The sequence below is a fragment of the Sceloporus occidentalis genome, unplaced genomic scaffold (assembly GCF_023333645.1).
Source record: "Sceloporus occidentalis isolate IW3139 unplaced genomic scaffold, rSceOcc1.0.p SCAF_4, whole genome shotgun sequence".
Lineage (NCBI taxonomy): Eukaryota > Metazoa > Chordata > Lepidosauria > Squamata > Phrynosomatidae > Sceloporus > Sceloporus occidentalis.
Genome location: NW_028316984.1, coordinates 134,555,392 through 134,579,149, shown reverse-complemented (window position 1 = coordinate 134,579,149; position 23,758 = coordinate 134,555,392). Strand labels below are relative to the sequence as shown.

At 39.7% G+C, this 23,758-nt stretch overlaps 1 protein-coding gene and 1 non-coding gene across 9 annotated transcripts in view; both read left to right on the top strand.

The window, feature by feature from the left end:
* Positions 1–23,758, top strand: part of CKAP5 (cytoskeleton associated protein 5) — a 105,492-nt gene that overhangs the window by 79,571 nt on the left and 2,163 nt on the right. For 6 of the 8 annotated variants that reach the window (XM_089521568.1, XM_089521563.1, XM_089521564.1 and 3 more), the window contains 12 exons: positions 774–967; positions 4,202–4,374; positions 6,219–6,392; positions 7,682–7,802; positions 10,164–10,343; positions 11,469–11,656; positions 16,393–16,468; positions 18,233–18,421; positions 18,509–18,646; positions 19,851–19,934; positions 21,034–21,193; positions 22,163–22,317. In XM_089521568.1, the coding sequence (XP_089377694.1) occupies positions 774–967; positions 4,202–4,374; positions 6,219–6,392; positions 7,682–7,802; positions 10,164–10,343; positions 11,469–11,656; positions 16,393–16,468; positions 18,233–18,421; positions 18,509–18,646; positions 19,851–19,934; positions 21,034–21,193; positions 22,163–22,317 (1,832 nt within the window). The remainder of the gene's footprint in view (positions 1–773; positions 968–4,201; positions 4,375–6,218; positions 6,393–7,681; positions 7,803–10,163; positions 10,344–11,468; positions 11,657–16,392; positions 16,469–18,232; positions 18,422–18,508; positions 18,647–19,850; positions 19,935–21,033; positions 21,194–22,162; positions 22,318–23,758) is intronic. The other 2 variants (XM_089521569.1, XM_089521570.1) reach the window with 2 other exon arrangements.
* On the top strand, positions 7,852–7,962 carry LOC149314652 (small nucleolar RNA SNORD67). Its single transcript, XR_016281184.1, has one exon. It is a non-coding gene; the product is annotated as a small nucleolar RNA SNORD67 (small nucleolar RNA).

The window sequence follows — 23,758 nt, the reverse complement described above, 5'->3', positions numbered from 1 at the left end:
CCTTGGAAGCATGAAGAAAGATTTAATATGGTAAGGACTCCCAGGATTGGAGAAAGGTCTTGGCTTTGCCTATGACTCTCCTCCAAAGCTGCCCCCTTTCATGGTGGGAGCACAGGGGATTTTTGCGAACAGTTTTACAGCACATGGGAACCGTGGGAACAGGTGGTGAGGGGTTATCCCCTCCATGTCTCTGTTTCTCCACATCACCTCCGCCTAGCCTGTTCAGGGGCAGGGATTAGGGAGGCAGCTGGCTAGAAGTTATGGAAACTTCCTTTCTTAACATCTCTGCCCAGCCCGTTTAGGGCCAGGGTTCAGAGAACAGGCCTGCCAAAAGCCATGAGAAAAGAGTTTTCTCTACAGCACCTCTGCCCAGCCTGAAACAGGGCCAAGGTCAGAGAGTCAAGCCAGCCAGAAGACACAGGATAAGGGGTGAGTACCAGGGGCCCCTCCAGTCACCAATAAACCAGGTTTTTAGGGAGGGAAATGCTTCCAGTTGTGTGTGTGTGAGAGAGCATTAATCCAGTTCAAGAGTGTGAAAACATGGGATGAAATAGCCACTTGTGCTTCTCACAGATGACTGGGGAATGTTGTAGGGATTTTTTTTCATTGAAAAATATAAAATAGTTACTTTTTATTACCCATGAGATTAGTTTACCTAATTAACTGAATTTGGGGAATGCAGAAATGTTGATAAGTCTCCTGATTTTAAAATATTATTGTGGCTCTTAATGGATATCTCTTTTTTCTGGATATATTTCTGTTTATTGCCTTAGAATGTTTGGAAGAGCTGGGGTGTCTAGTTGAATCGTACGGCATGAATGTGTGTCAGCCAACTCCAGGCAAAGCCTTAAAGGAAATGGCAATTCATATTGGTGACAGGGATAACACTGTCAGAAATGCTGCACTCAACACCATTGTAACTGTTTACAATGTGCATGGGGACCAAGTGTTCAAACTGATTGGAAATGTGAGTAAAATTAAATGAGCAAATAATCTTAATTGCAGTGAGTCATTCAGATCATGAAATTGATAAACAACTATTCTGGCTTCTGCCTGTTAAGATGTGTACCGAGATCTCTGATTAAGAACTAATACTGCAACTGATATGAGAGTGGGGTGGGGATAGTGTTTGTTTAAGTAGTTACTATGTACTCAACGATTACATCTACTTTACCTTGCATTCATTACCATATTACTGTAATCTGCCTGATAAATGCAACAATAGCCCCACCCCCACCCACCTACCCAAAAGTCCATAAAGGAGCAACCTGCTTCCAGATTTGATCCTGCCAAACATCAAGGCAGATTGTTGACAAATGCATGAGGTTAAAGTTTCTCAGACTCCTTCTTTCTAGTTCCTTGTGCCCAAAATACGCATGGGGAGACTTGTTGTAGTATTAATAGTCCACCACTGTTGAAGTGCATACATAAGACACTGGTTAAATGTACTTCCAGATAAGGTTTTTGTTATATGCTGCTGTGCCTCATCCACAGAATTTTATTGGGGAGCTCTAATAATTTGTCATCTTGTTGTAATGCTCCTATGTGCCCCCCTATGTATATTTTGGGCACAAGGGACTGGAAAGAGGGAGTCTGGGAAAATTTAACCTCATGCACTCCAAAAATTGGAGGAAGCCACTAGCACATAGCAAGGACTCCCCCTCCTTAAAAAAAACCTTCCCTCAAAAGAACAAAAGTTTCTTCTGTTGCAGAAAAATGAATTACTTCCACAGTTTCTTTTAATTGGAGTATTAGTGGCCGTCTATCGATTCTAGAAGCATCCATAGTCTTGTAGTTCCAGTAGTCAATGCATAGTTGTTAGCCAGGATGCCAGCTATCAAATGGGGAGGTAGTTTTTGAGGGAGAGCATCTTAGGGGACAAAGTCCAAGAGCAGCCTTTCCCAGACTAATGTCCTTAAGATGTATTCACTTTTAATTCTCATAACTTCTAGACTATATTGCAAGCTAGTTAGGGACTGTGTACAACACCCTTACAGGATGCTAAATGGGGCAAAACCTTATTAACTGAGAATTTGTTGATTTAATCTAAGGGGCCTACCTAACTTTGAAGTATCATTTGAATAGAAAGTTCAGAAGATGAATGTGTGCTTGTATGTGCTGCATCCTGATGTTTATGTAAATGAACTTTATGTATTCTCTTAGTTGCAAAAAAGTTTACAATCATCACTTAAATAGGGGCTCTCGCCTATGACTTACTACAATGTATATCAAAGAAAGAAGGGCCAGATGTTGATTAATTGATTGGGAGAGTGGAATTTTTTTTCTAAAATGGCCCTCAAGAGCATGGATGCTTGATTATGCTGCAGAGCTGTCTGGATGGAACTGAAGGTTGAGGTCATTTTAGGTCCAGGAGAGGGCTTCTTTCCAACAGGAAGTGACTGGCTAATGACATGGAAGGGCCACTATGTTGGGAAAAAAGCTACTTGTGGGCATAAAGCAGCTTAAAGTGGACCCATACATAACAAAATTATCCCCACATCTTGGGTGGGACATTTGGGAAAGGTTGCTGGGGTGTCCTGGAGGCTACAAATTCAGTCTTCCATGGCTCCATATGGACCTTAGGCTACAATTTCCTGAGCCATTGTATAAGGTATTTAAAATGTTCATTTTGATTTTTCTTCCATGCACATATTGTATATATCTTAAAAATGATGAGAGAAGATCATTGTCCCCTGGCTTTAGGCAAATAATCCTTCAAGTAATCCTGATCATATCCCCCTCTTTGAAGATTAGGACAATTGGTTTAAGATACCTTGGCCTGTTACAGACTGCCAAAATAAAGCTGCTTCGGGTCTCTTTGGAGGTATGCTATTTAAATGATGCATGCATCCTAAGAATCCGGAAGCTGCACCAAAGCTGAACTCCGGTGCTTAGGAATGGAGTGTGGCTTTGGTGCGACCTCCAGACTCTTAGGACCCATGCATCATTTAAATAGCATACCTCCAAAGAGACCCAAAGCAGCTTTATTTTGGCAGTCTGTAACAGGCCTTAGATTCATAGCTGCATGGGGTTATTGGAATGTGTTCTACATTGTGAGTTCAACTGGTATCTGGAAGTTCTCTTTCTAACCACAAGAGGGGTAGGCCAGTGGATGGGTCTTTACAGACCTAACATTAAAAATGGTGTTATAGGGATTTAGGAAATGAATATAAATTCAGAGCAGCCAGGATTTTTATCTTGCACTGTAAACCCAAAAGCATTCTGGAGGTCCTGCAGGGCTTGCCAACTTAGTGTACAGATTCACTATTCTGTGTAGGTAACTTAACTGGAAAGTACTTGAAAACTTTTCTGGGGCAGGTTTATTTTGTCATCTGTGTGGGGAGTTGAGAGGAACTGAGGCAGATAGGGCTCTTCTACTCTGTTGGCTGGACTAATACAACTGTATCTTCTTTAGACAGGCTAGCTTGGACTAATTTCTTCTGCATGGACAGGAAACTATGGGGAAAATGCTTCTTTTACATGTTATGCTTTTAAAGGTTGTGCTATCAAAATATGTTGCCACCCCTTGGATATCTAGGTGCCTGCAATAAAGGTGGGAATTGAATCAGTTTGTGTATTACCTATAATTAAGTACTTCACAAAACAATTTAAACCTATGATCTCAGCTTAGGTGCTTAGTCTAGCAGATATATAAGATAAGGAAAGGTGTGTGATTAATTGCAAAGTCTAGCAAAAGGACAGATATTGAGTGTCTTTAAAACTGTAAAGAAAGCAGGCAAGAATGGGAAATTCCATTAAATATGATATTTTGGAAGCATAACTGCACAGACATAATAAAGGAATGTGTTCAGTGGATGTTACTGTTTCATTAATTGAAAATGTTTAATGCTTCAGTAAACAAATTGTCTTCTTTGGAATCTAACTAGTTTTTAAAAATCACTTTCTGACCAAAATCCTCTAATTATTTCCAGACTAGACACTGTGAAGGATGATGCTGGCATTTCATATAATTAAATGCTAGGTTATGTCTTGTTCCTACTTCTTGTTTGGAGAAATCTTTACAACTTACAAAAACAAAGCATCCCCCCCACCCCCACCCCCCAAAAAACCCCCACCAGAACTAGAAATAATTTCAGAATATAGTAAGTCTCCTTTGAGCTGAGTTATAGGAAGGTAGCAAATTGGATTGTTCTTCCTGGCAAACTTGTCATGACATTGAAGATTTGCTTTTCTTGTGCAGCTTTCTGAGAAAGACATGAGCATGCTGGAGGAACGAATAAAGCGATCTGCTAAGAGGTCAAATGCTGCTTCAGCAAGGCAGGTGGAGGAGAAACCGCAACGCATTCAGAGTGCCAATGTCAATGCTAACATACTGCGCAAGGGACCTGCTGAAGACATGTCTTCCAAGCTCAAGTATGTAACGTGGGCAAGTGCAAAATTTCTCTGACATTTTCACAGTATGTGCTAAAAGCATACCTTGTTTCTGCCTTGTGTTTGTCTTTTGTTTTAATCATCAATGTCTGCATGTCTCACAAACTGCAAAAAAAAAAAAAAAAAAAGCAAAATGTTTGAACCTTTCTTCATTTGTTTTGTCTTGTCTTGAATGCTTTCTAAATGGTATTGTGCCTTTTTTCACTGCTTCTCCATGGACAGAATTATGTATCGCACTTATAGGATGTAAGTACTGACCACTAAATCCTTGGTAGAAAGGCATTGTCTTCATTTCCTCATGCCCTAATCTGAAACAGACTCCAAAATAAGTTTCATTGACTTGAATGCCAAAATATGTAATAAGTATGCATAGGATTCTAAGAGGTTCTGGGGAAGAAAGTTGGACTTGTTTCTGGGAAGCCTAGCTTCAGATTCTATCTCTGCTGTAATTAAGTGGCACCAGGCAAATTGTAGGTCTGTTTCTAAACTGGTAATAGCAGCTTGTCCTCCTGGGGTGGTGTGAAGGGTAAAACAAAAGCTATACAGGACTCCTTGAACTAAAAGTGATGCTATCAATTTGCTTGATTTTCTAAATCTGTCTACAGTTCAGTAACAATAACTAACAGGTGGTTTTGATCCACCTAAATTTTGAAATATCTAGGAAACTGCAAGGTATACTGTAAATACAAATTGCTACAGCAAGTTCCTAGTAAAATATTTGGGAAACTTGCCTGTTGCATTGGATTTGTTGATACGGTTTCATTCTTTTGAAAGCTCACAGAGTGCTGTACTCAGATGTATCCCATCACCATTGGAATGGACACTGCTAGAGGCATTGATTCTCCAACTTTGCACTACCTTAATTCCTCCAAACATGTTTCAGAGGGTTGGGACAGGAAATCTGCTTACACAATGTTGGGTATTACCCAACATTAAATTAAGATGTAAATCTTTGAAACCTTTTCTGGAAACTGATTGTTTCCTGTTGTACCTAATGCTATATGCTGTTCATGTTCTAGAATAACCATCTTGTATGTAGTACCTAGCAAAATAGTCAAGTTAAACAGGAAAAAATGTAAAACTTCTCCAGCTAAAGTGCCTTGGAGAATTTGGGCTTGAAAAGGGCATGTTTACTGTAGAGCCCTTTGCCTTTACCAAAAAGAAAAGAAAAAAGATTCAAATGATGAATTCACCAGCATTGTATTTTACATAATGAATTTATCACAACACAGTAGTGCTTATATTACTTGGTGTTCTGAAACCTGTCATTGTAGGTGGAAACCAGCATCTCCTTAATAAACCTGCTAAAAACTTCAGATTGCCAGTTGCTAGGGCATTGAATAAAGTTCTTTAGCTGTGTTGACAGTGGATTTCAATCATCTGGATTATTGCATTCACTGATAGTGATAGGTAGGAGTTTGTAAATTGTGGCTTGGTTTAGTAATCATATTATTTGTGGTCATTGCTGACTGCTGTGATCCCCCCCTCCCCTTTCATCTTTCTCAAGTCCTAAGCAAGTTCAGAGGGAAATCGAGAAACCTCTCCTTTTCCCTCCTGACTTTTCTGTGAAGTTCAGAGAACTTTGTGAAGACAGGAATAGTTTCTCTGGCAAAACAAAATTGTGATTTCCACAAAATCACAGTATTTTGCAGCTTCTGCAGAATCTCAGAAAGAAGAAAGGAAATGTACTCTTTCTAAAGTTACTGTATATGCAGCTCACAGAGAATTCACAGTGGATGGGGTGGAGCAATCAACACTAGTAACCTAATGAGTAGGATTTTGGAACTCTGCTAATGAAAAAAAAATGCTCTTCTTGGTTTCTGTAGCCAAGCACGTAACATGGGTGGCCACCCAGAGACAACTCACGCTGTTCCGCGGGAGTTTCAGCTGGATCTAGATGAGATAGAAAATGATAATGGCACTGTGCGATGTGAAATGCCAGCACTTGTTCAGCACAAATTGGATGACATCTTTGAACCTGTCTTGATCCCTGAACCCAAGTAAGTGCAGATGGACGGTTACTAAGGACCAACAGTGTTGAGGATAATGAACATCTCTCCCCCCCTCCCCCCCCCCAGTCTGCTTATCTTCCTCTTCCATCATGGGTAAGAAACTTCAACATAACAATTCCCCAGCCCCTCATTTGACCATGGGAATGAGGTAAAACACTCTTGAGTGGTGGGGATTTTGGCATTGTGGAGTTAAAATAATGTGTGTCCTATTTGAACATAGAATTCAATTTAAATCTATTACATGGCAGAACTTGATGATGGTAGGGTGTGTATTATGTTTCTTCATTGTCCTACATGGAGGCTTTGTTTATATAAGATGAAGCTGTATTTCCACCAGCTTTGCCTGCAGGTAGAGATTTTTGAAAAGTAGAAGCATTAAATGGTACACTTCAAACAAGAAAGGCTTTCAAAATGCTGAACTTTCATATATCTTTTTATTTCTGTTGAACGCTGTCTTCTTCCCCATAATGTCTATATATGCATCTCCTTACACATTGGGCATCTCGGGAATCATATATATTCTCACTAGGAAAGAGGATATATTTTTAGCCTTTAATGCAGTGGTTCCCAACCTGTGGGTCGGGACCCCTTTGGCGGTCGAATGACCCTTTCATGGGGTCGCCTAAGACCATTGGAAAACACCTATTTAATTACAGTTATGAAGTAGCAACAAAAATAATTTCATGGGTTTGGGTCACCACAACATGAGGAACTGTATTAAAGGGTCGCGGCATTAAACCACTGCTTTAATGGCTATGGTAAAGAGAAGAAGGTGAGACAACTTAAGAGCTTTTTACAAAATCTGCAAAAGGCTGGCTAGAAATTTTTGAACAAGAGACTTAATGCCCATCCCATTTTGTAACAATCTCTACCTGTTGTTTTCATTCACCTAGTCCTTGAAAAATAGTTCTTTTTGTAAGTAGAATACATTTTGAAAATAATCAGGGATGTCAACAGTTCTGCATAAACATAGTTTTGAAATTTTCTTTAACAAATACAACACTTTTGCAGGTGATTTGTTGGGATTTCCCCTAATAACATGGCTTTGGTTTATTAGTTGAGGCATTGCATTTCATGAATAGTATTAATGTGCACTGCCTCCGAAATTAATGACAATTTGCTGTTTCATCTCTAAAAAGTGGAGGTGAAGTTTTGAACTAAAATGGCAGAAATGATTTTATGGCTGCCATTTTATTTTAATCAATTTGAATCTTAAGTGCAAGGGCTGTACTATTAAGTGTGTTGCCCCCTTACTATTGCATTCTTTCTCCACCCAGGATTCGTGCTGTGTCTCCACACTTTGATGATATGCACAGCAACACAGCTTCAACAATCAACTTCGTTATTTCCCAGGTAGCCAGTGGTGACATAAATACTAGTATCCAAGCTCTAGCACAGGTAAGTTGAGCATTTGTTGGTTATCACTGCTAGCAGTCAGGAAGTAACTTGCGAGAGTGATGAGTTGCACATTTGGTGGAGCTGAGTGTCAGTTGACACAAACTCCACTCATAACCCCCCTGATGACAAAGTCAAGTGCACAGGGGCCATCTGACTCGCTACACTCAATAACAAGGTAAACAATAAAATAAAATTTAAAAATATTGGCAACATAATATTTCCACATTTCTTGAAACAGTTGATTTCTGTATTAAATGTTGATATAGTAGTGTTTTGTAGCACCTACTCCATTTATAGCACTTACTCCATATATGGGTTGATTCTCCCTTATCCAAAATAAGGTGGGACCAGAGGTGTTTTGGATTTTGGAATACCTATTTGTATGCCCATATCTGATGAGATATCTTGGAGATGGACCCAAATCTATACACAAAATTCATTTATCTATCATATGCACCTTATACATATAGCCTGAAGGTAATATTTACACATTACACTGAATCATCAGAAAGCAAAGTTGTCTGTGGCCCGGTACAAATGGGCGATTTGCGCTGTCCTGCCAGGAAACTAGGGTTAGATAAGGCTGGGCATTTACATGCTCAGAAGCCCTAGTCCACCAGCACGCCGCCATGATGGCTCGCCCCTGTCTACACGGGCGGTGCCATGATGGCGCGAGTGTGGTGCAGTGCCCAAACTGTGCTAGCCGGTAGTGACACAATCGGGGTGCACAATCGCATCTCTTCCAGGAAGCTGCTTTTTGCTTCTGAGAGGGAGCTCATCATTGCTGCGGCAACGATGCAGGGCAAAGACAGGTGGCATGGAGCCACTCATCTGTTGAGCCCCACTAATCTCAGTCATGTCTTGCCATGAAAAACGTTTTGGATTTTGGAATAATTCAGATTTTGGATTTCCAGATAGGGGAGACTCAGCCTGTATTCACACTGTTACAGTGGAAGTAGAAAAGCTGTTAAATTGGACTGGAGTGGAGTGGTCTCATAGGACTCATTTTCATCCAGTCACTTTTTCAGTTTGAAATAACTATTACCAGTTGATTGTATTATACTTGGCCCTGCACAGATTCTGCATCCACAGAATCAACCACCCACTGCTTGAAAATACTCAACAACAACAAAAAAATCCAAAAAGTAATGCTTGATTTTGTGATTTTATATAAGGGACACTATTTTACTAGCACGTTATATATAATGGGATTTGATCATCCACAGATTTTGGTATCCATGGGGGGTTCCACAACCAAACCCATCAGATACCAAAGGTCCACTGTACATCATTTATTGTCTTGCTTAATTAACTGTGGAAGCTTCTGTTGGGATGGCTATATGCTGTGTGTTGCAGTTGTGTAGCAGTGTTCATGAATGAAAAAAAATGAAATGAAAACAATGGACTGTCTACCACTGCTTCTGTCACTATACATGGCCAGATGCTTCAAATGTGTACATTGGTTGTGACTTCCAGAATTGCTGATTTTCTAAGAAATAATGAAATAATAGGAAAGAGATGAACTTGGTTATATAAGGTGATTAAAATTTTAGAAGAGAAGCATAGAATTTAGACAAATACGGAATAAGGTTGTAAAACGGAAAGGTCATAATTACAAAGTATTAAGATAAATAAGATAATAAACTATATAAGTGAGCTTAACAAGAATTAGATTCGGGACTATTACAACTTAAGTAGATGTGGTGAACAATAACATACTAGCAATAGAAAGCCAATATTAGAGGGGAAAACAAATTGGCAAAGGGTAGAAAGGAAGTAAGGAATAACTGTAGAGTAAGAAAGTGTTTGAAGGTAAGAGTATGTGAATAGATGGTGAGTGAAGGGAATCTGAAGTTTGATAAGGTTAGGGAAGATAGAAAAATAAGAAAGTAATAAGAAAGAATGAGGAAGAAGAAGAAGGGGAAAGATGGAAAAGAAAGTAAAGGAATGTTGAGAAAGTCAAGCGAAGTTAAGAAGGGAAGAATTATGGATGAAAAGAGAGGGGGAAAGGAGGGTTCGCAGTAGAGGGTTTTAGAAAGAGAAGAATAGTTGAAGGCCATCATTGTCAAATATATTAAACAACAAGCTATGATTGTAAAACAATATAGATAGTGCTATGTATGTTTGAAAATATGTATTTGTGTTTGTGTAAAATTGTGATTGTGTGATTAGGATAATGTACTGTATAATGTCTGATGTTTTAAAAAGATTTTAAAATCTCTAATAATTTTTTTTAAAAGAATGGTATAAAACTGAATAAGAACAGCTTTACTTTTGCATCATTCTCTTTGAAGTATGTTGATGCCAATACGATAAGTACTGTACAATATGAAGAAAAACAATTATTGTTTCTTCCTGCAGATTGATGAGGTTCTAAGGCAAGAAGACAAAGCAGAAGCTATGTCTGGCCACATTGACCAGTTCCTAATAGCTACATTCATGCAGCTCCGTCTTATTTACAATACTCACATGGCTGATGAAAAACTGGACAAGGATGAGATTGTCAAATTGTACAGTTGCATAATTGGAAATATGATTTCGGTAAGGCTTTTGTTCTTTGGAAATGGAAAGGAAACTTCAGTCATTTGCAACAGGGAAGTAAAATCATCTTGTCTTTAGTTAATTTGTTGTGCTATATAACAGCCTCTTAACAAGTATTCTAGCAATCTTATTCCTAATAAGTGTAAGTGTCTTTGGAATAATTATAGTTACCACTATACTTATGTAACAAGCAACACTTGCTGAAATTCCTACTTCTACACAACTATTAGAGTCCTCTCCAGTTTTCAATATGGCAGTCCTAATGTAGGGGGAGAAATACAACAATTAAATTCAAGAATCTCATTTAAAATTTAAGACATCATCTGGGTATTTTTTCTGTTGAGAGAATGTGATGGTACCATCAAGTATGTGATAGTAAATAGATTAAGGATAGAATTGCAGAATTATCTCAACCATCTTAATAGCAATAGCAATGGCAAGTACATTTCTATACTGCTTGTCAGTGAACTAGCACTCCCTAAGCAATATGTAAACCAATTGCCCCCATAAGCTGGGTGCTCATTTTACTGACCTACAGAAGTCTGGAAGTCTAAGTGGATGCTTAAGCCCTGCCTGGGATCGAGCTCACAGCCTTGTGGCTATGAGTGGCTGCAGTACTAGCATTTAACCACTGCGTCACCAGGGCTCCTCCTTATCAGAATATTTTCTGATAATTTTATTTAAAAGGTTCAGTGAAACATACATACATTGCTGATAGCCCTAAGCCCATAAAGAATATATATTTCCTGCATAACGTCTGCTTAGATTGGAGTGGAGCAACTTGGTCCAGGGTTGGAATCCTGTTGGTTACACCCAACTAGAGTAGACCCGTAACATCAATTGTTGAATAGTTTGTCAAATATGGATGTAAATCCGCATGATTCAGTGAGTCTGTTCTAGTGAGGACTTACAGTAGGATTTATTCCCAACTGTTTTTTACTCAAATTCCCTCAAACCCCATTATAGTGTGTGGTGGGAAATGTGGGAATTGTAGTTCCAAACAGTGATGGAATAATCTCTGCCATAAAGTTTAGACAGCACAAGAAACTGAGTTCTGGAAGGGGAAGCTTAATTGCAGTGTTTTATCCAGAAGTCTGGTATCTAACTCTTGAATTCAATTGACAGCTATTTCAGATTGAAAATTTAGCCAGAGAGGCATCTGCGGGAGTGTTGAAGGACTTGATGCATGGCCTCATTACTTTAATGCTAGATTCAAGAGTTGAAGATCTAGAGGAAGGTCAACAGGTTATCAGATCCGTTAATCTCTTGGTGGTTAAAGTTTTGGAGAAATCTGACCAAACCAACATTTTGAGGTAAATCTGTGCAAAATTCAAAAACCCAAGAGGGTCCTTCATTATGTTGCTGTAACCTTCTGCCACAAAACTGAGCACTTACTGTAATCTGAGCACATTTTCTTGGAGTACTTCACTGCCTCACTTGGTCTTCCTCAGAATAAATGACTTGTTGATCCCTTCAATTATTGAATAAAACAGATTAGACTAAACATTTTTTTCAGGATTTAAGGGACAAGAAATGTTGCTTCTGCTGGATAATCCCTTGCCTCACACAGCAGACCATAGTGAATGAGAGAGTGCTGAAATGAGTATATTTCCCTCCCTCAGCTGGGACCTGTCACTGTATGAACAACCTATTTACTGATTTTCCGCTTCTTTCTCCTCATGCCCTCCTCTAATCTGAATATTGCTGCTGCTGTTGCTTTTGCTGTTTTCCTAGACCTTCCTCTCTAGCTTCCCCCATAGTGCTTTATTCAGGGAGCAACACTGTCAGCACCCTGGGTCTGCCCTACCTGTTCTCTCCTAGCAGCAGCTTCTTGTCCCTACCACTACCAAAGATGTGTGAGTCTTTGATGAAAAAGAGCAGAAATTAATACAGTGTGCCCGCGCCATACGCGGGCGTGCCATACGCGGCCTTGAGCATATGTGCTCAAGCCGCGAGGCACGCGCGGGGCGGAAGGGGCGGCGCGTCCCATTCAATTGAATGGGCGCGTGTGCCCGTTGCGCCCCGCACACGAGCCCCATTGTTTCCAATGGGGCTCGAGCATAGGCGGAATTCGCCTTACGCGGAGGGATCCGGAACGGATCCCCTGCGTAAGGCGAGGACGCACTGTAGTGTTGTAAAATGCACTTGCTTCTTTCTGCCACTTCATTTGCTTTAATTGGTTACCCATCTTCCTTTCACTGTTTAACAAACAACAAAGTCCAAGTCAATTGGGGTCAAACTCACTTAGATACATACATCTCTGAACATTTCCACCAGACACAGAGCATCTCAGGTAGCTATTAAATAAAGGAGGAATGCCAGGAATCTGCCTTTAGGCATACATTTTTGGAATTGATCGCTCTGTCTAATATGTATAAAAGGCAGGTAGGATAAAGACAAATGTGCACTCATTCTCCCTGGTATACATTCTCATTTCTTTTTTTTAAAAAAAAACAAATCAGTACAATTCTTTGTTTCCTTCTTACAAAGGGGTACAAGCTTTAGCAAATAAAGATTTCAGACCCCCTTATGGGCAATGGTGTTCATAAGTCAGGCAATAGAATACAGTTGTCTCTTGAAAGTTAAGTGATCACATCTTCATAAGACACAAGTCTAAAAATGGGGAATGCTGAACTTGTAGATTGCCTTTTATCAAGAAGAAATCATATTCAAACATCATGATTTTAAAGCAGGGCTGGGGTGCCAAGTTCTCTGTTTGAGAGGTTTATTCTTTAGGAAACAAATATTTGTGTTATTAATAAAAGTCTATTTTAGTTTGATCTCTGCTTCTAATAGCAGCTCATATGTCATTTATTTAATCTGTTCTTATTTTTTGTGGGTTTTTCAGGCTATGTGGCTGTATTCTGGAAGAGTTTATTCTTGATTATTCGCTAGCATCTGTGGCTGGCATCTTCAGAGAATGCTGGCATGGAAGTCAGTGGGGTGTACATACACACACACACACGCACGCACACACACACTTTGTGACCTGTGGTTGAGAGGAAGTGATTTACATGTTAATCTGTGTGTTGGTTTGTTGGTGAATGGCAACAGACACAAATCCTCCTCACATATCCTCCCACCCTGAGGCCTTGCCATTCACCTACAGACCAACACACAGATCAACATGTAAATCACTTCCTCTCAACCAAAGGTCACATAGTATATATATACCCTACTGACTTCTATGTCAGCTACAGATGCTGGCAAAACATCAGGAATAAACTCTCCCAGAACACGGCCACACAGCCCGAAAACCAACAAAAAACGATGGATGGCAGCTGTGAAAGCATTTGACTTCATATTGTTCTTACCGTATATACTCGGCTATAAGTCGAAAAATTTATGCCTCAAAATGAGCTTCAAAATCCCAGGGTAGACGTATATAAGGGTCAATACGGTAATCCCCCTTTCCAAGGCTGGGCTCGCCAAAACCGGGAGAAAAAAAGAGAGTCCAAACCTCCTTTGCAAAGCTGGGTTCGGGAGGAAAGCAAGAGAGAAAGAAATGGGGAAAGATCAGCTTTGCATCCCAAACCTCCTTAGCAAAACTGGGTTCAGGAGGAAAGCAAGAGAGAAAGAAATGGGGGAAAGATCAGCTTTGCATCCCAAACCTCCTTTGCAAAACTGGGTTCAGGAGGAAAGCAAGAGAGAAAGAAATGGGGAAAGATCAGCTTTGCTTCCCAAACCTCCTTTGCAAAACTGGGTTCAGGAGGAAAGCAAGAGAGAAAGAAATGGGGAAAGATCAGCTTTGCTTCCCAAACCTCCTTTGCAAAACTGGGTTCAGGAGGAAAGCAAGAGAGAAAGAAATGGGGAAAGATCAGCTTTGCATCCCAAACCTCCTTTGCAAAACTGGGTTCAGGAGGAAAGCAAGAGAGAAAGAAATGGGGAAAGATCAGCTTTGCTTCCCAAACCTCCTTTGCAAAACTGGGTTCAGGAGGAAAGCAAGAGAGAAAGAAATGGGGAAAGATCAGCTTTGCATCCCAAACCTCCTTTGCAAAACTGGGGTCAGGAGGAAGGCAAGAGAGAAAGAAAGAAAAATGGGGGGAATCATAGAGTTGAAAGAGACTACAAGGCCATCCAGTCCAACCCCCAGCCATGCAAGAACTCTCAGTCAAAGCATACCCGACAGATAACCATCCAGCCTCTGTTTAAAAACCTCGAAAGGAGGAGGCTCCACCACACTTCGAAGGAGTGTGTTCCACATCTAACAGCTTTTACTGTCAAGATGTTTCCCCTAAAGTTGAGGTGGAATCTCTTTTCCTGTAGCTGTCATATAGAGGTATGGAAATACTCAGGATATTTGGAAACTACATTCAGTATTTCATTTCAGCAAGTATCATTGATCTCTTAAACTCACCAGATCAGCCTTCTATCCCAAACCTCCTTTGCAAGGCTTTTTTCTGGCAAAAGCCGAAGGAATGGCAAGAGAAACAGAGCGGTGATAGGGGTTTGTTTAGTAGTTTTCTGCATTAAAATCAGGCAAAGTTATAGTTTAAAAAAATAGTACTGAAAAGCCTCCTGGAAACCTATGAACAACAGCCTTGGGGATTGTCTATTCACCTCTTTTCTGATTGCAGTCCTTGTGATTTCATCAGGGTCAACCAGTGTGCAAACTTTTAAACTAATAACCCATTGAAGCATGTTATTGGTTTCATTAAAATATACTTCTAGTTAAAAACGTATTCAACTACGTACATTCCATTCTTTATCAAACTATTCGTTTCAGTTCAATGTAAAGACAATTCTTATGTTAAACAGGATATTATGATGTTGCTTTGCAATGAATTTTCTTTTTTTTTAAAATGTGAAGTTGGTGCTTTACTACATGATCAAACTTGCACTCAAAAGAGTTGTAAAATATAAAATTTATGGAAAGTTATAAAGTTACATAAATTAATCACTGCTAGTTCTCTGGCACTATTTTCTTTTGCTTCATCTTTTAGATCCTTTGTTACGCATCCCTAAGTTTTACCCTCAACTTATCTAAGGCCTGTTACAGACAGCCAAAATAAAGCTGCTTCGAGTCACAGTGGAGGTATGGTGTTTCAATGATGTATGCATCCTAAGAGTCCAGAAGCCACACCAAAGCCACACTCCAGTCCTTAGGGCTGGAGCGTGGCTTTGGTGTGACTTCTGGACTCTCAGGACGCATGCATCATTGAAACACCATACCTCCACTGTGACTCGAAGCAGTTTTATTTTGGCTGTCTGTAACAGGCCTAAGGGTCATATCAAAATCCAAAATTTTGGCCCCAAAACCTGCCCTCGACTTATACATGAGGTCGACTTATACATGAATATATATGGTATATTGTTGCAATGGAATAAACTGTCAGCCGCTTTTTGAATGTGATCTTATTCTGCAAGAGACAGGTCCCCTAGCAGACTTGCATTTCCCACAAATCATATAATGATGTGGTCTGTTCTCACAGTGTCCATCAAAATAAAATGCATTGCCTGCTGACTTTGAAAAATCAGGTATTTTCTCTCCTTCCTGAGGAAATACCAAACAACACTATTATTTGTACTACTTAAGTACAGGAAACATAGACATGAAGCATTATTTCATCCCTTGAGTCTAAAAATCCGTTAAGAACCAAAGTTTTAGTTATTGTCAAATGCAATATGTGATTTACATTTAGGGTATGTTGTAAGTTAAGCTAGGCATTTGTGTCTTAAATGTGGATGAAAATTGATATGTCAAACTATCTTACTTAGTTGCTATGAGAGAACAAGTATGGATGCATAAATGGGAGAAAGCAGTGGTCCCAATTATGTTAGAATTGAGGCAGTTATTTTGTGGTCTACTTCAGGTACCCAGGGCCTTGGATCTGTTCTTCAAAGTTGTATAATACAAGGGTATAAAACTGGAAGCCTCTTCAAACTTCTCTCTAAAGCACTAGCCCACTAAGCTTGTCTTCTCATGACATCCTAATTAAACACATGCAATCAATTATATAATGATGTGACAGAAGCAGAATTAGCTGTGTCTGAGCAATTTTGTGCTAATCCTCTGTATGGGTAATGCTACTGCATGTATTCTCCCTAGTGCCCTGCTTGTTCTACTTCAGGACAGTCTCTTGGCAACTGCAAGCTCTCCCAAGTTCTCAGAGCTAGTAATGAAGGTAAGTGTGCATAATAGTCTTCTTTTGATAAACTTCTTTCTGCATAACGCATTACTAGGAGAGACTATATGTTGTAACTGGTCACAACCTAAGGCTTCCATTGCTCAAAAGCCTTGCTAAACTAGAAAACCCATGTTTTGGGAATAATTAAGTTCACCTTAATTCTCTTCAGTTGTATTTGACCAGAACAGCACTAATTCCCCATTTTGTCTCTCTTTTCTTCTCCCTGCTGAAACCTCATGTTTCGTTCACATATCTACTTATTCTGAATGCTGAGATCTGCAATCTTGACAACTTCTCTGTTGTCTCTAGTGTTGAAATATTTGTAGTCTGCCAGGAAACCATAATTTATGTTCAGCCATTAATGATCCATTGTAGTTCTATCATCAGTGTAGTTCATTCAGGATAATGCTGTCCTCTCAAGGACTCTTTGTGGGACACCATTACTCACCTCCAGTCTCCAAATCTCAGACAGGTACTTACCTAACAGGAGAACACTGAACACAGATTTGTACAAAGCCTTGCCACAAACTCAGATGCCAACTGTATCCACACATCTATTCAGGAAATATCATCACAGGCCCTATTAACATCAGTTACAATATTAAAGGGACTTTCACGTGCTCATCCTCCAGTGTGATTTATGCAATACTACATCAGCAATGCCCTTCAGTACTCTATGTTGGGCAAACAAGCCAGTCCCTACGCCAAATGATAAATGGACATAAATCAGACATTAAGAATGGGAATAGACAAAACCAGCTGCAGAACACTTCAGTCTCCCTGGGCATTCCATCTCAGAACTCAAACAGCAGTCCTTGAACAAAAGAACTACAAAGGAAGATTGGAAAGAGAAATAGCAGGATTAGAATGTATCCACAGATGACAGTCCATCAGCATTGGTTTGAATAGAGCTAATGGTTTCCTGGCACACTACACACATCTAACCACAACCCTCATGAGGGCATCCTTGACCAGTGTATGACATTCCTTCTCTGCTTCCCACACTGCATTCCAATACTCAATCTGTGGTTATCTACTCTCCTTGGCTTTATGCAACAGCCTTCCTTCTGCCTTTGTGCCCCAATGACCATATTCATCCTAATGGTGCAATGCCACCTGGATAACTACTTTAATGAAATTGTCTTTTAAGCATCCCTTGTATGTGTTTTTCTGTTAACTCATAGCCTAAGCCTGCTTGAACATTTTGTTCTTGTTGTTGTTGATTTAATGTGGAATTGAAATGCCATAAGTTTTTTTAAAGAAAATAATAAAATGCAATAAAAAAAACCTCTTTAAAACAATACAACTAAAAACTACAGCACCCGCTAACCCGTTCTTTAAAAACTTCTGTTTTAAAAGCCTGTCTAAATAAAAAGGTGTTAGCCTGCTGACAGAAGGAGAAGTGGGGAGCCATTGTAGCCTCCCTGGGAAAGGAGTTCCAGAGTCTAGGGGTGACCACTGAGAAAGCCCCCTCTCATGTCCCCACCAACTGTGCTTGTGATGGTGGTGGGACTGCAAGAAGAGCCTCTCCTAATGATCTCAGAGCCTAATACCAGGAGATACGGTCTGTCACATAGCCTGGACCTGAGCCATAAAGGGCTTTATAGATCATACCAGTTTGCTCTGAGACTTTTCATTTTATTTTTATTTTTTTAATCCAAGTTCAGCACTTGGATTTTAAAAAATTCCCAGGTTTTAGAAATACCTCCTTATCTTGGGTGGTTAGTTTCTCTGATAGATGCTCTCTTCCTTCCTTCCCAGTGTTTATGGAGAATGGTAAGACTTCTTCCTGAAACTATCAACACAATCAATCTGGACCGAATCATGTTAGATATTCACATCTTTATGAAGGTGTTTCCAAAGGAGAAATTAAAGCAATGCAAGAGTGAGTTCCCAATACGGACACTGAAGACCTTGATTCACACTTTATGCAAGCTCAAGGGGCCGAAGGTAAAAACAAATTGCTTCATCCCAGCTTGTGTATTGCTTTCTAGATCGTTAGAAGGTTTTGCTCTAAAAGCAATCACATTTTCTTAGATTTTAGATCATCTAACAATGATAGATAACAAGAATGAATCTGAGTTGGAAGCTCACCTGTGTAGAGTAATGAAACATTCCTTGGACCAAACTGGAAGTAAATCAGATAAAGGCACAGAAAAAGGAGCTTCTCGCACAGTAAGTATTGCATTTTTTAAACGAAAGAAAATTGCCATAAAATGTGAAGTTGTTCAGTTTGCTAAACACAAATGGAATTGTTCTGAATTGTGGATAATACTGTGCCATGTCTTTACTTAAATCATTTTGAGGGCTAAATAAGCTCTCTCTTATGATGGCTTCATGACAGCATTAGGTCAGAAATATAAATATAATTTATATTTATATTATAAAATATAAAGAAATATAAACATTTCATTGTCCGCCAAATGTCTCGGCTTTACTAGATAACATTTCAGACAATTTTCATATTTAAAGGGGTGGACTTTAACACAGTCTGCAGTCTCCCCATCTCTTGATAGGGTGATGGCTAAGCAGGGCATTGTTCATTTCAAAAAGCAGTTGTCGGGAAGGGTTGTACTGTTCCCATCAAATCCATGTAAACTTGGTGCAGTACAAATCCAATTTCACTTAACTGTATTGTATTTGGAATATCCTTAAATTGCAAGATGGTGTTTGCTCATAAAATGGAGAATAACAATTTCCATTGAGTGCCTGTTATTTTAACTGGTTCCTTGGTTAGTTGGATGGTACAGTTACTCTTTCTTGGTGTGTAAAACCTTAAGTGTTTAAGGTTTTAGTATAAACCAGAATATGCAGACAGATGCATCTTACACACACATGTGAAAATACATTAAGGAACTGAAGAGATGAAATTACATGTAGAGGAGAAACATCTTGAACAGAGTGGTGAAATGCTTCCCAGAGTCTTTACTGGAAGTAAATCATATCCTGACCCCCACAACAAATCTTGCATCCTGCTTGGGACTGGATTCACACACCATTCAACCATGGATCACAAACATGTCTATTGCGTGGTGGCAGTGTTGTGTTGATGGCAAGTTCTTTGCTTGTACTGTGCCTCCAAGTCACCTGGTGCATGCAACCTGTGGTACAGTACCTAATGTTTGACCACTAGAACTGCACAATTCTAGTCTATATTGGTGCTGAAGGCAATTCTGATTTGCACATAATATCCAAAATATATTACTGATAAGATGAAGTTCACTATAGGTATTATGGTACATAACACAGTAGTAGTCCTAGCTGATTTGTTTTCTGGTATGTGGAGGGAAAGCCCAGCTTATATGTTCCTAGCTTCAGCTGCTGTAACTTCCACGCTTTTGGAGTTTTTTTGTTAATGTATTTCAATTTCTGATTATAGGATGAGAAGTCATCAAAGGCCAAAGTGAATGATATTTTAGCAGAGATATTTAAAAAAATTGGGTCTAAAGAAAACACTAAAGAGGTAAGGATTTTACCACTGTGGAGAGACTGAGGAATTGATAATTATGTCTTCCTGTGTGTGTTGAGCACTACATCTCTCTGTATGCCATCCTTTGGCTGGTCAGGAGAAGAGTGTGGGCTTGCAGAAAGTTCATGTTCAGTCCCTGACATCTGCAGTTCATGCTTGGAAAGGTTGTTGTCTGAAACCCTCAACAGGCTTTGCCAGTCATAGTACGTCAGGGATGGGGAAAGTACCCTGCATGTTCTCTGCAGTTACACCTCCCACCCTCCTCAAAATGGTTTTAAAATGGTCAATCATGCCATGCAAGTCACAGGGGAATGGTGGGCCATTTAAATGCTGTGAAGGAGAGGTACCATATATACTTGACTATAAGTTGACCTCATGTATAAGTCAAGGTCAAGTTTTGGAGTCAAAATTATGTGTTTTGATATGACCCTTGGATAAGTCAAAGGTAAAACTTAGGTGCATTTAACAAAGGATCTAAATGATGAAGCAAAGGAAAACAATGCCAAAGAACCTGCAAAATTATGGCAGGCATAATTGTTTTAACTCATACTAAAGGCTGGATGGAAGAGAGAGTAGAGGGAGGTCAGTGCTTCTAGGACAGATTGCACTCTTGCCTTATACCAGGGGATCGTTCCCTTTTTAATAAGAGTTAAAGTATAATATTTACATTTGACCCATGGATAAGTCGACCTGGGATTTTTGGGTCAATTTTTTGACTAAAATTTCTAGACTTATACATGAGTATATACAGTATTTTTAGTCCCAAATAGCCTTTTCCTAATGTCTGTTTGGAGCTTTTAAATACCTAGTAGGGCCTGAAATAATCTGTAAATTGGGAGTTGTGCTTCCCAGAAGCATATGAAACAGTGGGGATAAGGGTGAAAATGGCACCCTTCATTGTCTACCACCTGTCTGCAAGTTGCCTGCCCCAGCTGTAGACAATAATGAATTAGGTGGACCAGTGATCTGACATGGTATAAGATATCTTCCTATGTATGTATGAATCTGCTTGCACAGAGCAGTTTAACAATATCATAGGATCCTAGACCTTCAGTTTGTAACATTTGACTGGTTGTTGTTTTAATTTCTCCAGGGTCTAGCAGAGCTGTATGAATATAAAAAGAAGTATTCCGATGCAGACATTGAGCCCTTCCTAAAAAATTCCTCACAGTTCTTCCAGAACTATGTGGAACGAGGTCTTCGGTTGATTGAAATGGAAAGGGAAGGCAAAGGGCGCATTCCATCTTCTACAGGTAATTCCCCAGTACTGTGATAGCATGGACTTGAGAGACCTAGTTGTTGCTGTTCTGTTGCAGCTGTTGGACTTACTCACTTAGTAATATGTATAGAAGACTTCAGAAGTATTATATATGCCAGTTCTTTTTGAACTGGTGGTATCAAAGTCATGTTTGCTTGTTTGATCATAAGAAAACCTAGTTCATGAGTTACATAGGGATGGGATTTCTGTAGCCTTCCATGGCAGCTACTAGCAGCCCCAGCTATGAAATATGGAGAGCTCTGGAAGTTGCACTTCAGCAACATTGAAGAGCCATGCAGTTACCATCATTGTATGCCATAAAAGAAAAGAAAATAGTATCATTGGAGGTTGAGCTGCATGAGTTTCAGATCAGTAAGATTCACTTTCCCATGCAAGGAAAGCAGCAACACAAAGTGACATAGGTCATTTGTGATTTGTTTTTTCCTTATTTCAGTGTAACAGATAAAGGGTCTTAGACTCAGCCTTTCAAACTCAAAAGAAATTCTAGCGAAAGCAAGTAGTCTCCAAAAAATAGCTGTTGGAAAAAAAATTCTGCATATTCTGCAGCTGTAAATACTTTAGGTAACACCAAATGCAAAGATGTATAAAGACCTGTGAAACCAGAAGGATCCATTCTGACATCTGAACGGCACAGAAGTCATCACAACATGGCTCTTTTTCTTACACTACTAAGAAGACATCAGAAGCCACAGATCCCATGGGCGGAATGGCTCTTTCTCATGTAGTTCAGGGAAGGCAACATTTGCATAGGAAGAAAACGCATTGGGGATCCATCTAGGGCTTCTGAGGGTATCCTGTAAATGTTGGGAAAAGAAGCCCCTCAGCAACTATTACACCACACTGACCCTGCCCTGTGAAACTTCACAATCTCTTTGGTGTCTACTTGGACTCATTTTGTGTGTTGTGTGTGTGTTTTTTGTTTTGTTTTGTTTTCATTTTCCAGGGGTTTCTCCACAGATGGAGGTATCGTGTGTCCCCACTCCCACCAATACAGTCTCCTCATCTATAGGAAATTCAAATGGGGAAGAGGTGGGGCCTTCTGTCTACTTGGAAAGGCTAAAAATTCTCAGGCAGCGATGTGGTCTTGACAATGCAAAGGTATTAAAACAGATTTACATGTGCGTTGATTTCTGTGCTCTAGTATTCTCTATAGACCAGCCTTTCTCAACCTTTTTACCTTGGAGGAACCCTTGAAATAATTTTCTGGTTTCAGAGAACCCCTACTTTTAAAATATTATATTGACAGCTCGTGGTACATTAGTGGGATCTGTAAGTTTTAGATATAATAATTCAGTAAGAATGGTCAATGCTCTTTTCAGTAGAGAATGATAGTTTTCTTTGGATCTGTGTATTTTGACCAGCCTATTAGCCTTTTGTATGGTTCCCCCTCCTCACAAAGGATAGCAACTCTAGTGCAAGTCAGTAGTGTAGGGAGAGAAAACGTCAGTAACTTCAACGTGGAATGAGAGGCTACAGAAGGTAATTCAAGAGGAAGAGGCTGATATAATGACCCTATTTTTCTCCTGTCTTGTGCTCACCTGACCTCCCCATCTGGCATCAAAACCAGAATGGACTCAACAAAATGAACATGGTCCTACCATACTCTGCCACCTCAAACAAAATTGCTAATAGGGTTGTTTGGTCACTGTCCACACTACAAGTGCTAATACTGAATGCCATACCTTGTTGTTGTTTTTTCCAAATCACAAACTCGTGGAAGCCCTAGCAACTTCTCACAGAAACCTAGGATTTCAATTTGAAAAACTGTTCTGTAGACCTTTAAGCTGAATCCTTTTTTGGTTGGCATGCTTGCTTTTGCAATGGAAGTCTCTATGCATCTTTGCTTACAAACTACTTGCTTTTGCTCAGATTTTCTTGGCGTATGCAATTGGAATTGAAGGCAACTTCTGAAGTTAAATAAAAATGAGGCTAGACCATCCATGAGTGATATGGTTTGGATGGTGCTCTTTTGCTACTTGTATTATGATAGGAAGATGAGGCTTGCTGATATCGCCTGCCATGAAACCCATCTTCTGCCCAGATTTCTCTGCCACTTCTTTTTGGGCCAGGAAAAAGCTGTGCGGTTGCCGCAGCCCCAGTCTGATGCTCAAAGGGACGGTATTAAGCCACCCCTTTACAACCATCTGTTTTGGCCCATAGACTGACTAGGGCAGCAGATGTAGCAAGTGGGGATCAGTGTTCCCTTAATTCATGTGTATGATTGAGATTGTGCAAGTGTTTGTTGAACCATTTTAAGTGAATGTAGGGGAAAGAAAGCCTTCAGGAAACTTGTTACTGCTTGATTTTTGGATTTAGACACTCAGTTGTGTACCAGTTTGTCATATGGTAAGCTTACTTGGGGCAGACTTTTCTCCAGGTGACAGATACTGTATGTATAAAGATTTTTTGTGAAGCAAACCAAGATGTGGTAGAAGTATCAGTTACATCATCTGAATTGTCATGTAAGACAGGAGTATGAATCCACTAATTATTTCTGAAGACATAACACAATTTTGCTTTTTAAATTTTTCTATATAGT